The sequence below is a fragment of the Leptidea sinapis genome, chromosome 21, assembly GCF_905404315.1.
Source record: "Leptidea sinapis chromosome 21, ilLepSina1.1, whole genome shotgun sequence".
Lineage (NCBI taxonomy): Eukaryota > Metazoa > Arthropoda > Insecta > Lepidoptera > Pieridae > Leptidea > Leptidea sinapis.
In genome coordinates, this window is record NC_066285.1 from 7,900,084 (window position 1) to 7,915,385 (window position 15,302).

At 37.0% G+C, this 15,302-nt stretch overlaps 1 protein-coding gene across 7 annotated transcripts in view; it reads left to right on the plus strand.

The window, feature by feature from the left end:
- The window catches only part of LOC126970445 (liprin-beta-1), a 91,500-nt gene that overhangs the window by 59,454 nt on the left and 16,744 nt on the right, over window positions 1-15,302 (plus strand). For 6 of the 7 annotated variants that reach the window (XM_050816337.1, XM_050816338.1, XM_050816332.1 and 3 more), the window contains 8 exons: window positions 764-916; window positions 1,337-1,499; window positions 5,119-5,275; window positions 6,293-6,509; window positions 8,058-8,268; window positions 10,460-10,669; window positions 12,152-12,263; window positions 13,246-13,342. In XM_050816337.1, coding sequence (XP_050672294.1) covers window positions 764-916; window positions 1,337-1,499; window positions 5,119-5,275; window positions 6,293-6,509; window positions 8,058-8,268; window positions 10,460-10,669; window positions 12,152-12,263; window positions 13,246-13,342 — 1,320 coding nt within the window. The remainder of the gene's footprint in view (window positions 1-763; window positions 917-1,336; window positions 1,500-5,118; window positions 5,276-6,292; window positions 6,510-8,057; window positions 8,269-10,459; window positions 10,670-12,151; window positions 12,264-13,245; window positions 13,343-15,302) is intronic. The other variant, XM_050816335.1, reaches the window with a different exon arrangement.

A 15,302-nucleotide genomic window follows, 5' to 3' on the forward strand; every position in this document is an offset into this window, starting at 1 on the left:
CGAAAGGAAACTGAAGAGGTACTTCTGTTACTTTCTAGTTGATTAACGTAGCCTTTTCAGGATACGTTAGGCTTCTTAAATTATCTTGTTGCTCGGCGCAAAATTGTTTTTTTAGTTTTGGTCCAATGAGCTGTTTCATTATACCAGACAGTCCTAACTTTGTTTCAAGCGACAATGAGGTCGAAGATGGAACATGCACAGTAAGCAGATGCCTATTTACTCTGGCCTAAGAGGCTCTATTATGTATTCTAGTAAAATAAACGGTGGGGCATTATTACAATGCTTTCCATGTTTCCGATGCATTGCGACAAAACGATCTTTTCTGACACTGCAGTAAGCTTATTATTTTGTTTTCTCAACTTTGTCTGCCTATTTACATACATTTTCAATATGTTTGCGTTGATTTATTGGGTTCATGTTCCTGTGAGCTTGTTCTCAGTGCATCTTCACCCCGATCGATCCAGAGCATCTCTTTTCATCTCGATCCAGCTTTTGGTTTTGGTTCGCCATCATGGTTCACCGCCAGGCCTGTTTTGGACGGCCCTCGTTTCCCTAAATAGCCTAGGATTTGCCTCGTGTAGAAACTATTCGGAGTGGTTGGCCTATCCAGCTCCACTTGCGGTATTCCATATTTTGGTAGATCGCAACTCTATTGTGTCGATTTCAAAGTAGGACCCGGGATAGAAATTAAATCGGAACAGTAAGATTCCAGAACTTTACGAACGCTTTTTTTCTTACTTGTAAGATTTACTTTGGTTAACAGGAAATGGTTGAACGGTCGTCGCTAGAGACACAGAAGCTCGAGTTGCTATCGAAGCTGAGCGAGGTGCGGCTGAGAGTGGCAGAACGCGGCTTGATGGAGCGTGCGCCCCCAGTGCCTGACACCTCGCCCCTCACCAGACCAGCGCCACCCAGGGTAATTGGTTTATAATTTCTTATGGATAAAGAAACGTAGCGTGATGATTGATAAATTAAATCTAAACTAATACAATAAAGACTTTGTCAGATTCTAATAAGCTCAACAGTATTGAGCCAACATATGATAAATGTATTCAATTCATTCGGCGTTTATCTATGGTTATAATTTAGAAAAAAAAAACATATGGGATTAGGTAAACTGATCGTACGGGTCACCTTTTTGTAATTGAACACCATCGCCCAAGTTCTTTTGCAATTGCAGAAGAGAAATCAACATGCGTATTGTACTAAACGTTATCAATCAGTATTAAATAAGACAACATACTCCTATCACCTGTCGCGTACCGAAGATACCACGTCACTTGTCAATGTAAGATAAAAATTAAACATAAGCATTACCACAGATATATAATTCCAGACGCCGCCCGCCAACTACGGGCGCCAGATCGAGCGAAACACCCACATGTACTCGTCTCTCCCGCGCTCTTCGGTGCTGCCCACGATGACAGAGGCGCGGGTCGCGTTCGGTAAACACAACATGGTGGTGGCCAGGGGACGCGGACACTCCGTACCTAATCTAGGTCTCTGGGGACACCCTAACCCTATCCCACTCTTTCCCATCACCACACTGATCTATTAAACTATTTCTCTTTATTTATGCTCTTATCGATCGCTTTCTTAATGATTCGAAAGAAAAAATGGCATTTCCAATATCGACCCCCGTTACTTAGGTCATACTGTAAGTTTCTGGATTTTTATTAATACGTTTATATTACGTTTATGATATATTTATTGTTTTTCAATCATTTACATATTTTTGCACTCTTTGGAATCATTGTATAGCGTCATATATTAAAGTGCTTCTTGAGGGATATCTTTAATGGTTTCCTAAAACTCATTAGCTGCTTCTTTAGGTCTTCTTAATATGTATTATTCGTAAAAAAAAATCAGAAGTTGTTAAGCCTTGAATACATGGAGTACTTCGTCAGTTTTTCTATATTGAAGGACCTCAACCTCGTATACTACCTTAGTGGAATGTGAGCAGGAGTTGCCGTGATGAAAGACGACTATGCTGCGACGCCATATAGGCGAAAAATTTCAAAAACTCTGGGCAAGCACTTATTTTCATCTTTAATATTATAATCTGCATAGTTGAAGATTAGATTTAAGTGCCTGTCAAAGAAGGCAAATTAAAATCATCTTTCAAATGGCAGGTGTTCTATTAATCTATAATTTTTGTAACATTCAAGAAGCCATCAAATTTATTTCTATCTTAGCAAGAGGTTGTTCTTTCCAAAATCCAAAGTCCAAAATCGAGCTGGATAAGGATTATTATACGAACAAAGATTATTTCAAAGGATTGTTGGAATATATTGATGTAACTATCCTTTTTTTGTAGCGTTACTGTAGTGTCCTGTCTATTCGAAAAAAGAAGCAACTTGCCGATGCTTTGACTTTTCTTCGCGGCAACACTCACACGTAACCGTTTCTGCCCATCCGTTAAATCATGCGGTACAAAGCTAACCAGTGGGAGGCTCCTTTGCACAGGAAGCCGGCTAGATTACGGGTACCACAATGGCGCCTATTTCTGCCGTGAAGCAGTAATGTGTAAGCATTACTGTGTTTCGGTCTGAAGGGCGCCGTAGCTAGTGAAATTACTGGGCAAATGAGGCTTAACATCTTATGTCTCAAGGTGACGAGCGCAACTGTAGTGCCGCTCAGAATTTTTCGGTTTTTTGAGACTCCTGAGCGGCACTGCATTGTAATGGGCATGGCGTTTCAATTACCATCAGCTGAACGTCCTGCTTGTCTCGTCCCTTATTATCATAAAAAAACCGACCCGAACCTTCATCGGCTCTCATACCAATACCTAATACATAATGAATTTGCTGTCATGTAATTGTTTTTATTAGTTTCAATCAGTTCTCGTCTTCTATGGGGTATCTAGTTATGGCAGGCCTGTCTCACTCCCTGTGTAGGTATCGAAATGTTAGGTACGCACGGAAGCCACGCTAGTGTGGCTATCCAGTAGGGACTCACGAGCGAACAGTGAGGCAAGTTGGCTTTGTTCGTCAACTATTTCACCGGTCCGACCGATCTTTTAAAATTTGACAAACAATAAAAAAGTCATTGCGATCCAAATTTTTATTAAGTCTTCTAAAGACGCTGAAACAATCTAATTTGACGTGATTATTATTATAATGAAATTACCATGTATAATAGCTAGCTATTTATTTCCTATACTAAGCAGGTCTGACTATGTCATGTGGTCTTCTAACGCATACATTACTATATACAACTAATGTAGGATTGACAACGAAAGAATATTGATTTAAAATTACGATTAAATACCTATTTATATTATAGGAAAAACTAAGCTATTTTTAAAAGATGTAAACGTAAAGAAGACAACCCTAATGTCGTCAGAAGAGGTAAGAGTCACGCTATAGAAAGAGAGGCAACCACTAGGTGAATAAAAATGTATGAATGTCTTTGGTTATGGCAAAGAATATGTAATAGTAGAAGTAGTTATGGTAACATATGATGGTGTAATTGTGATAACTTTATAGCGATAGAAATGACTGTACAATATTGTATATTTTTATTGAAAAGAGCGCAAAAAAAGAATGCTGGGTGAGTTTCTTGCGCCGCTTCTGCTCTCTCAGAGCGCCATTTGTTTCCGAAGCCTAAGCCAAGAATGACATCAAAAAGAATTCTAAAGGAATCAATTTTGAGAAAATAAAGGCCTTTTATGCCTTTTAACATTAGTCGCCGTACCAGGAATACACAGAGCTACGAGATGGAGTTTTATCACCAAATGCCTCTTGAAGTCTGTGGTAACTTTTTTGTTAGCTTAAACCAAAAAAATCATTGCGTGAATTTATTCTCGAGTTAGATTAATTGTACTACCGCCTCACAGTTTTCGAAACGCACAATCTAGAAACTTTCAGTATGGCCCACGTATTAACAGCTGTGATACAATAGTGATTTGGAAAACTAATACGCTAATATTCAAGATAAAATATATATAATACTTTCAATTCTGATTTAGTTCGATGTCGCAGCCATATATTAAAATCAGTCAGTTTTTCGAATGTCAGTAATTAACGTATAAATAACTAACCTAGTCGTTAAACACAACGTCTAACTTGATAGCTGAACGTTCTCTTTATTCATTTATTTAGTATGAATTTTGTTGAATTTGTAAATTTTGGCAAACAATAATGGCTGATATCATATTACTTTCTTAGCATATATATTAATTTTTCATAATCGCTCTGTTAACCTGAATTTTCACTGCATGTTGTTGTGTGTCGTAAAAGTTTTGTATATTTTTGTTGGTTTGTTTTTATTAAGGTTTCATTTTCACAACCTATCTTGTGATGTGTTCTAAAATTGCCTTGGTTACCTTGCTTGAAGTGATGTGTGATGACGTGGCAGTAAATTATGTAACACAAGATTTCTGGATTTTAAAGTGATGCACACATAGAATACAATTAGTTATAACGATTTTGACGTATCGACGTGTGATGTGTCAACGTCTACGTGATGTCCGCAAACAGTCCTCATATTGCAAACGGTACTTTTCGTTTGAATCATTGTAACGCCACAAATATGTCTGCCGATATGCCGATATAAACCGCATCAGGCAGCCTTAATTTTAACAGAGTTTGTATTACCATTATAAGTAAAGATGGCGAAATAAAAAAACAAAAGAAATGTTTACAAAAGTGTTTAAAAAGTACTTTGTGTTTTATCTAGTTCGATGGTACTGAACCATTTGGAGCCAGTCCGCCTTCCGCTTATCGCTTTTTTATGTAACTGAATTGCTACCGCTTAATACTTAATCACAATCTGTTTGACGCGGCTATGCCACCTATTGTACTTTTTTATGTAGATTTTATGGTCGGCGGTCTTTTAGGTTAAAGTGTACTTTCAGCTTGTAACCGGCTACTAAAGCAAACAGTGTATAAAGTGGCTTGGATAAAGTATAATAGCTCTTTGGTTGACGATACTCAAATTTTACTAACGTAAAACTCAGCTTGGCGCTTTGATTTGGTGTTTATAGTCATATGACAGCTGAGATTATGCTGAGCTTATGCTAAGTCCAATGCAAAAGTCAAGTTCCCATTTTGACACACTCAGCTAAGTTTTACGTAAGTAAAGTCTGAGCAAAGTCTAAGTATCATCTGGTTTCAGCGGAAAAGGAGGAGACGATACCACGTGGCAGCCCGTCTCCGTCGCTGCGAGAAGTACGCGCGCGGGCCGGCGCGGGGGTGAGGCTCGAGGGGGACGACTTCACGAGGAGCTCACTCCGGAACTCCACGCCGCGGCATCGCTCGCAGACCATGGCCTGGTTAGGACACACTGTAATCCTTTGATAATGTCTAGATAGAGTTGCTGTTAGACAACCGATAAGAACATGCCAGGTTTAATACTTATAATAGTGTGCGTGACAAGCTACGTCTTACACTCACGATTTGTGTGACACTTTGCGTTAGTGTGCATGCATTGCTCGTGAAGTCTACATTTTGACTTCGTCATTGATCGATTTATTTCGTCATTTTCTGTGTATCGTCTGCAAATGATGAATTAATATATGAAATATGCAAAATCCAAACTGTGCATTGTTGAAATAGTGTTTTTGTTTGATTATCAATATATTATTGAGAATGTTTTAAAAAATACATGAAATTATTAATTTAATTGTTTTTTAAACATTATGAAATTTGAAATTTTAACACTAAAAGTTCTAAGTTTTTACTTCTGTCGGCAGCGTCTACAACTGCCATTTTTTTTTAATGCAATCGTATTGGAAACGTATGAAACGCGTTTGCATGGGTCATCACTATCGGTTCTCTAATAGTCTTCCCCCTGCGGCTCGCGCGTAAAATACAAACTAGTATGTAATGATCAGCTTATCAGAATAAATCATTGTATTTGTTGGATGATATTACTTATTATGAGAGCAATCACGATGTCATGTTCACGGAGCATCCTTACACAAACAATGAATTCAAGCTCTAAAGGTTGATGCATCCAATATACGATAAGTTATATTTACACAGTTTATTATTTTTATTAAATATTTAATATTATTGGATGCAGCATGATTCATATATTGAATGTAGCACCTTACAAACTAATTTGTTATGTATATTACAGCCATTGTAAGTTACTCTATTTGATTGAAAAGAGTGGCCGTTGTGTTTTTTGTATATTCTTCTCACGAGCTCAACTTTTTCCGAACATATGGTTGATTCAGTAATTTAATAGAAATATTTATAGAAAAGATTGACGAAAAGTGCTTAATTTAAGCCAAATTGAATAAAGATTATATGACTTTGACTTTTGTATCATAATGTACTATTAGGCAGACAACAGATGTGCGGCAGTGGGATTGTGAAACGACTTGCGGTTGGCTGGAGAGTTTAGGTTTTGAAGTTTACGTGAGTCCGGCGCGCGCCTGGCTCAGTAACAGTGACAAGGGAGTGATGGCGGCCGCCTCCTCCAACACCATAGAAAAAGAATTGGGCATTAAACATCCCATGCACAAGAAGAAAATCATGCTGGCGCTTACTGATCTCTTGGTGAGTTTCAACTTTCAATAGCACATCTAGAATACATATTTGTGATGGTTCCGTAACAGGATAATTAATAAAGATACGTCATAGAGTCAAGAGAACTTCGTACGGCGTATAGGGTAAGGACATCTTCTATCGATAATAAGCTTTCTGTAAAGGAAGTTGTAATCGATATACAATAAGATGTTTATTTTAAAATTGTTCTATAATCATTATTGTTAAAATTCTACACTCTAGGTATTTTTATAGGTATAGGTATAATTTCATAAACATTAGGTCAATAAATAACGTGATTTGTAATAATATTCTGAAGGTAATACCGAGAAATCGCACTTTATTGTTTGATGTATTTAGATCGGTATTTTACAGATCAAATCTGTTCAAATCCACTGCAATCCAAAGTCCATAATGGACCATCGTTCTAACCTGTGTTGGGAGCATGCGCTGACAAACTTTCAGCTTTTATAAAATGACGTAGGTCTGGGGTCCACGGGTTCTTAGACATCACATGTTTTACTTATAAACGCAGTGTTTAAAGTTTAAAATTACTCCTCCCTTTCATGTTATTATGTAATAACAGAGGTAAGATAAGGATAAAATGTTTTAAACATGGAATATATTTATTTCGCGTTTATAAGTAAAATACAGAATAAGTTTAACATCGTGTATTGTGTAAATTAGTGGCCATTACGAGAGAGTGAGCACAGATATATATAAATCGCAATAGACATAGATTATAGATACCTGACTGTCACACTTAACACGAATATGATACTTAAAAACGTAAAAAGGCTTTATTTTCTCAAAATTGATTTCTTTAGAATTCTTTTTGATGTCATTTCTAATAGTACTACCGCTTCGGAAACAAATGGCGCTCTGAAAGTGAAGAAGCGGAAGAATTATAAGTAATACTTTGATGTCGCAAAATAAATATAAATTGATGGTTAATTTACTGAAACTTTGGGATTTGTGGGTAGTTCAGTCTAAAATAACTAGTCGTTTAACGTCTGGTAAGTCGTGCAGTTATTTGTCCTGCCAATCAATAACAAATTAATTTTTTTATCTTTGTTTTGAGTCTATCTTTTCGATTGTGCGGTTGGTTTTAAATAAGTGATTTAAATCACCTATTTTGAATGAAAAAAAATATGTTTGTAAAATAAAAAATGTATGCTGTGAACATATTAAATATGGTATGTAGTTAGATAAGTTGCTGTTAGATAACCGATAAAAACAGGCCAGGTGTAATGCTTTAGTGTGCGTGACAAGCTACGTCTTACAATCGCGATTTGTATGCCAGTTTGTGTTAGTGTGCGGGCATTGCTCAAAATAGAGGAATAAATAGTAATGAACTCAATAATTTTCGACAAATAAGATTCAAGTTACTTAGTTGACTTAATGACATAATTGTACAGTGTGTTCATATTTGCTCAAAATGAAAAGTCTACATTTTGACTTCGTCATTGATCGATTTATTTCGTCATTTTTTTTTGTTGTCATGTGTCATAGTCTATCTAGACGTATAAGTAATGCTGTAAGGATATTTATTAAATGCAGGGCGGCCACGGGGACCCTTTGTTGACAGCAGCGGGTAGACTGGACACGGCGTGGACGTTGAGGTGGTTGGAAGATGTGGGGGCGTGTGGGGCGCGGGCGGCGGCGGCTGAGGCTGCCCTGGACGCGAGGATGCTGCACCGACTGACGCACCACGAGCTGCACGTGCATCTGCGGGTCACGCACGCCTTGCACGCACTGTCCATCAAGCGAGGTACTCACACGGTGTCAGAGTAGTAAGCTGTGTGGTAAAGATTACCATCAGCCTAGCGAAACTCTCTAAGATAGATTGACAGGTGACAGCTATTATCTTGTAAAAATAAATAATAGTTTAAAAAAACACTAAAGAACACGCTTTAATTGAATTTTATATAAAGCGTGTTCTTTAGTTTTTTTTTAAACTATTATTTATTTTTCATTTTTTAGTTAATCTTTTTAGATTGAATGAAGGGATTTTAATATTTGCGAATAAAAATATTTTAGTTATATTGAATGATCACTTAATTCAGCTAGCCCGAGATCCCCAAACTAGCTCTTACAATAATTAGCTCAGTTAAATTACGCATTAATAATTTATAATGGAAATATAAATTCACCGCCATCTATTAATTATTAAGTATCTAATTCGTTTAGAAGCCTAAACGAATTAGTTACTTAAAATTTTGTGGAACTGTCTTGACATATCACGCGTTTCCTTTGTAGTTTACAATAAATTACTAGATAGCGCTTATTAGTGATTTATTTATTTAAAAATTACATAAATTAACAAAAATTATATTTTGCAATTGAAAACTTAAATAATTTTATCAAATTAGTGTAATGTCATCGGTCCTCGTTAAATCTACAAAATTTGAACGAAATCTAGCCGTTTAAAGTGGGTAAAAATCGCGCCCAAAGAAGTCGGTTACAAACATACAAATGAAGCTAATATAAAGCGTGTAAATAAAACGGAGAGTGTACGAGTGGAAAATTGCCCTGTCAGCGGTTACGCTGGCGCGTGCCGTGTTTCCACATTTTCCCCCAGTTTACGTTCGAGCATCAATCGGTTCGCAAGTGCTCATAATCATTTACCATTTTAGCCATTTAGACTTTGTTCAATAAACCAATTGTACTTAAGGCTAAACGAGCCTTAAGTACAATTGGTTCATTCATTCATGAACCAAACATAAATTAATCTGTACGGCAACCATAACACCGTACATCGTGGTCCTTCGAGTTAAATGTAACCATTAGTAAGACCAGCGACCCAAACATGGCGTACATTGTGGTCAGACGAAATCTACTATGCTATAAGCAACTGTTCAAACTTAGCCGGATTATACTTCGTTGTCTTGTAATTTCTATTTCAAACTTATGTAAAATCACTCACGTGTAACTAAACTCTCACTGCATGTTTCATACTAAATTAAATTTCAATTTTTACTTTGGCAATCTCGCCTCTGATTACGTAGTATTTACATCCACTTTGATGATTTTGTTAATAATACCACAAACTGGCAATTAAGCGAACGCCTTCAGGCTAGATTATACTACACACATTGTAACTAAGTTAAGACAAAAAAGCTCGCTGAGTTTCTTGCGCACATTCCTCTCAGGTTTGAGGCATATTTCGAATTGGTGGTAGTTTTTGACGTTCAATAAATGATTTTAAATCCTATTTTGAATAACAAAAAGTGTGTGTGTACTTATGTATGCACGCAAAATGTTATATTCTTTGGCCTAACAAAGCAAAAATCCAATAATAATATAAAATATTTAATATTTGAATATTATAATATAAAATATTTGAATTTATATATCAGATTATATATAGCGTCACGATAAAAATATGACGCAAAATTACATTGATAACTATTTACATTTCTTTTTTCTATCTATGGTTTGGTCATGTAGAGAAGGCCAATGTGACGAGATAAAGAATGTAAACACACGGACCGTTACTGAATTACGTTGCGATGGCGAGCGATTATTATATCTGTCCCTATCACTCTTGGCGTCAGTTGGTCGACGACAGCTGTTGTTGCGTATTTCGTGGTACAGGAAAGCAGTCAGTACCTCAGTTATCAACATTTGGTCCGTGGCTTGCGTTCGAAGTAATGCGTATTTTTTCGTTTACGTATTAATTAGTTTTTTGTTATTATTAATCCGTAACTGATAGTTTTCTTGTTGACTTTTTCTATTATTGTAAGTATTTTTTTTATTTTAATTTCGGAATCAGTTTTAGACAAGCTTTGAAATATATCAATTCTTTTTAATATTCATAGATATCGCAGAAAATGTTTAGAGCCCCTGACCCTTTGTTTATATTCTTTATCCCGTCTTGTTGGCTTTACTATATAGAGCTAATGTGGATGGTATGGTCGTGACGTGCAATAGATGCGACTGTAGGGTGCAACTTTATCCAGGTATTCAAGTTCTCCGCGACAACAAGTTCAACCCTGAGACGATGATACGCCGTGCGGCCGAGGGCGAGGTGATGCCCGTGGGAACTGAAGTCGAGAGCGATGGCGGCTTCGGCAACCCTGGGGAGCTGGCACGGTGGTCGTCGCATCGGGTGATGCAGTGGCTTAAGGAGATCGACCTCGCTGAATACGCGCCCAACTTGAGAGGAGCCGGTAAGTGCTCCATACTGTCTAACAGCCTAAATACATGATCGGATTTGGTACGGCCGAACCATCGGACGCAGTCTGGTATAGGACCATTTTCGACGGTATGTCGCTATTTAAAACAAAATTATTATTATTTCCGTCCGGACCATACCGAGTACGACGCTGGGCCAATTGGTGCAAGGCGCCTACCAAACCATCCGATGGTCCGGACGTACCAAATCAAACCATGTGTACAGGCTATAAGTTGGATGCGAATCAAACTATAATTTTTTTGTGGTTGAAACTGTAACTTAGTTTTGAGATATTTAACGCTTATGAAGTTTTTTAATCAACAATAGCAGAGAAAAGTTGCTTGGCATTTATCAGACATTTTAAGCCTTGTTTGGCGTCGTTATATGTCTAGATAGAGCCTGCTAGACAACCGATTAAGACAGGCCAGATTTAGGTATTACTTTGTATTTTTGGTACCATATTACATTCTAACCATATTTGTATAAAATAAAAAAAACATTGCGTGCGTACAAAGTATACATGTCAGAAGTGAAACCTGCATGGTGCATGAACCTCTAAACTGCATATGAATTCCTGGTACGTGTTGCTAGGATGACACATGATTTCAACCGTTATGAAAGACATTCCTACTACCACTAATATATATAATAATAATATGTTCTCATAGTGTCTATATAGTAATACGTCGTGCGCTTGGAGTCAGGATATATTAAGGTATACTCGCGCCATACTTAAGACTCTTCTTTAACTATGATCGCCTGGTACCAAAACATTGTATTATGCTTCCTATCTCATTATCTCCCATTAAATATTATGAATTGATGTGACTGCTCTTTTTACTGTCGCTTTTTCGTTTCATCGACTTTCAAATCACAATGATGATAAAGAAGTTTTCACTTCAATCATCACATTTTTGTATTTGTGTCTCTTACCTGTCCTTTTTTCCGTTGCATCCGGTTTGAAATCAACGATTCTAAAGAAGTTTCACTTCAATAATATTATATAATAGTTAAAAAAAATGAAAAAACATGCTAAAAACACTAAATTCTCTTTGGTATGCGAACATTTCCTAATATTAGAATTTAATATATCGGTTAAAGATAATGGTTAAAATTAAACATCAGTTCCTGCCTTATTGACAATAGTAAAAGAAATATATAAATTAACAAAAGTATTATTTTCTTTTTTGCAAAGCAATGTATTACATCGGTCGTCGATAAATCTACAAAGTTTGAACGAAATCTGGCCGTTTAAAGTGGGTCAAGATCGCGCCCAAATGAGTCGGTTACAAACAAACATACATACAGGTGAAGCTAATAAAAAGCGTGTACAAAGAAGCCCGCTGAGTTTGTTGTGCCCGTTCTTAGGTCTGAGGTATACTTTTACGAATGGGTGGTAGTTTTGACTTTCAATAAGTTATTATTATATTTGTATCAAAATATTTGAATGTGTTATGTCAATTTAATAATATGTCAGGAGTGCATGGCGGTCTGATGCTGCTGGAGACTCGGTTCACGGGCGAGTTACTGGCTGCTCTGCTCAACATCCCGGCCACCAAGAGCCTGCTGCGGAGACATCTCACCCAGAGGTAGACCAACCAGTCATTTACTTACTATCTGGACACGGCACTCGCCAGGAGGAGCTCAAGACTACCACTCTGAATTCACTCTGGGTTCCGACTAGTGATGTTCAAATTTATATCTCTTTTTTATGAAAAAAAAAATTATTGAAGTAGGCGTTACTTTGCGGAAATCCATAATTATCCAAATGATTTGAGTTTTCTTTAGTGTTAATTCCGCTAATATTTGTCTTTAAACAATTCGACACGTGGCAAGTCTCGTGCCAGATTTTGGCGAGACAACACGTCCTGAGGATGCCCCGTGTAGAGGCGAAACACGTGTCGAATTGTTTAAAGACAAATATTGGCGGAATTAACACTAAAGAAAACTCAAATCATTTGGACGCTTTTTTATAGAAAAGGAGGATAAACGAGCGTATGGTTCACCTGGTGTTAAGTGATCACCTCCGCCCATTATCACCCTCAACACACAGCAGCGTTACCGGCCTTTAAGGAAGATGTACACACTTTTTATGAAGGCACATGTTGTAGCGTCCCGGAAACACCGCACAAGGAAGCTCATTCCACAGCTTTCTAGTACGTGGATGTTCATACGGTCATACGTTCGTTCGTACGTGGAAGTGGTAAGTTCCTTGATAACCGCACTGCGGACGACCGCCACACATCCAAGTGGTGGGGATGATATTCTAATTTGTGTTGTGTCATGCGAAAGTAGAATTCGGTGGCAGGAATCAGGTGAAACAGCTCTTCGGAACACTCCCCGTGATAAATGCGGTAGAAGACACACAATGAAGCGACGACGTCTCTACGCAACGCCAGGAGATCCAGCCGTTCACAGAGCTTTATTGGAGCCGTTTATTGGAAGTTCTGAAAATTTTACTTTTATACTATTTAAAACGTAATTAAAAAAAAACGATTTTCAATTTTTCAGTAAAAATCGGCAATTTCATACTTTGACCCCTAATATTAATATTGTGTTGTTGTTATTAAGGTTCAACGACCTCCTGGGCCGTGACGTTATCCAACAGAAGCGAACCGCGGAACAAACGCTGGGCTATCAGCCACTTACAGCTACTACCAAATATAAGGTAACCAACCCCAAACACTCTTGTGTCATAATTTATTTTAGGGTTTTATTTTTATTTTATTTGGGACACAAACAATTACACACTAGATGATTACATTAGAGGAAGAAATAACATAAATAGTACTGAGTGCATAACCAACGACAATGTCCACGGGTTACTATTTAAGTGTTAGGTAACAAGAAAGAAAAGTAGTTATTACAAACAGATGTAGCTTACAATATTATTATGATGTTACATATAAGTCTCCAATGAGAATATTTAATTTAATAACAATGAGATTTAAGTTTAAATTTAATTAAATAACATTAATTAAGTTGATGCTGTTTCAATGTGCTATTAATTGCTGATTTGAATTGTCGTTCCGATATACCTAATATGTCAATATCTGAAAAGATTTCATTGTATGTGCTAAATAGGCGTTGCAGAGGCGCGCGTTTGCCGGAGTTGGTTCGAATTGGGCTAACTGCAAAAAGGGGACGCTTACGTACACTGCGCTGACATACAACTCTTGGGACCTGGAAGTTTAGATTGTGTACTAAATCACTGCAGTCATATTTGTTGTTACATAATCCATATAATGTTTTAGCCCCAAGAAGTTTCCTTCTGGTCTTTAGGGTCTGTAAATTATATTTTTGTAGCAGATCGGGGTATGATGATTTAGATCGGTAACATCTATAATGAGTCGATTTTAGAAATTTACGCTGTAAAGTCTCAATCATATCGGTATATTTACTGTACAGAGGATCCCAGACCTGTACAGCGTATTCAAGTTGAGGACGTATTAGTGATTTGTAAAGTGTTATGTATGTTGTATGTTGTTTAAACTGGCGGGATACGCGCATGACAAATCCAAACATCTTATATGCATTGTTTACAATGTTGTTGATGTGCTGGTCTAAATGTAGTTGAGTCAAGCTGTATGCCAAGATCACGGACACTGCACATCTTAGCTAGATTTGAACTGCAAAGGGAATATTGGGAGGTAATAATATTTCTTTTTTTAGAAAACGTTATAGAGTGGCACTTGGGAATGCTCAGGAACAATTTATTAGCGTTGCAATAGTCGGTGAGTCTATTTAAGTCCTGTTGCAAGAGAATAGTGTCAGAAGGATTTGATATGGTTTTATATATCTTCAGGTCGTCTGCATAAAGTAAGAATTTTGAATTTAGGAAACATGTGTGAATATCATTAATAAATAGAACGAATAAAAAAGGTCCTAGAATAGATCCCTGAGGAACACCGGATGTTACATTAACAGGTCGAGACTCATAACCACTAATGACGATTTTCTGGGTACGTTTAGTAAGATAGGATGCAAACCAACGAAGCAGGTTGCCTTTTATGCCATTGTAGGATATTTTATCCAATAATATTTTGTGGTCAACTTTGTCAAACGCCTTTTGAAAATCTGTGTAAACAGTATCGGTTTGAATATTTTGATCAATGTTATGGAAAAGAGAGGTCGTGAATAAAATTAAATTTGTTGTGGTTGATCTTCCCTTGACAAAGCCATGCTGTTGTTCTAATATACTGTTGTGAAGTAGGGGGTAAATTTTATCATGTACAAGACTCTCAAAGACCTTTGACAAAGATGACATTATTGAGATAGGGCGGTATTTTTCAACATTACTTCTAGGTCCGTTTTTATGAATCGGAACTAAATTTGCATGCTTCCAAACGCTAGGGAATATTCCTTCATTCAGACATTTATTAAATATTATTTGTATTGGATAGGAGATGGTTTCCCATGTATTTTTAAGAAACCTAGCTGGAATTCCGTCAGGTCCCGGACCTTTTGAAGGGTCCAGAGATTTCAGTTTAATTTTTATATCTGATAATGTGACACTCAGATTACTTACATTAGTGTTATTAGTGTTTGTGCATAAAGGGGGGGCCCAGTTATCTAAATTAAGACTTGATGGCTCATAAGAAGATTCAAAAAAAGAAGAAAACATATCG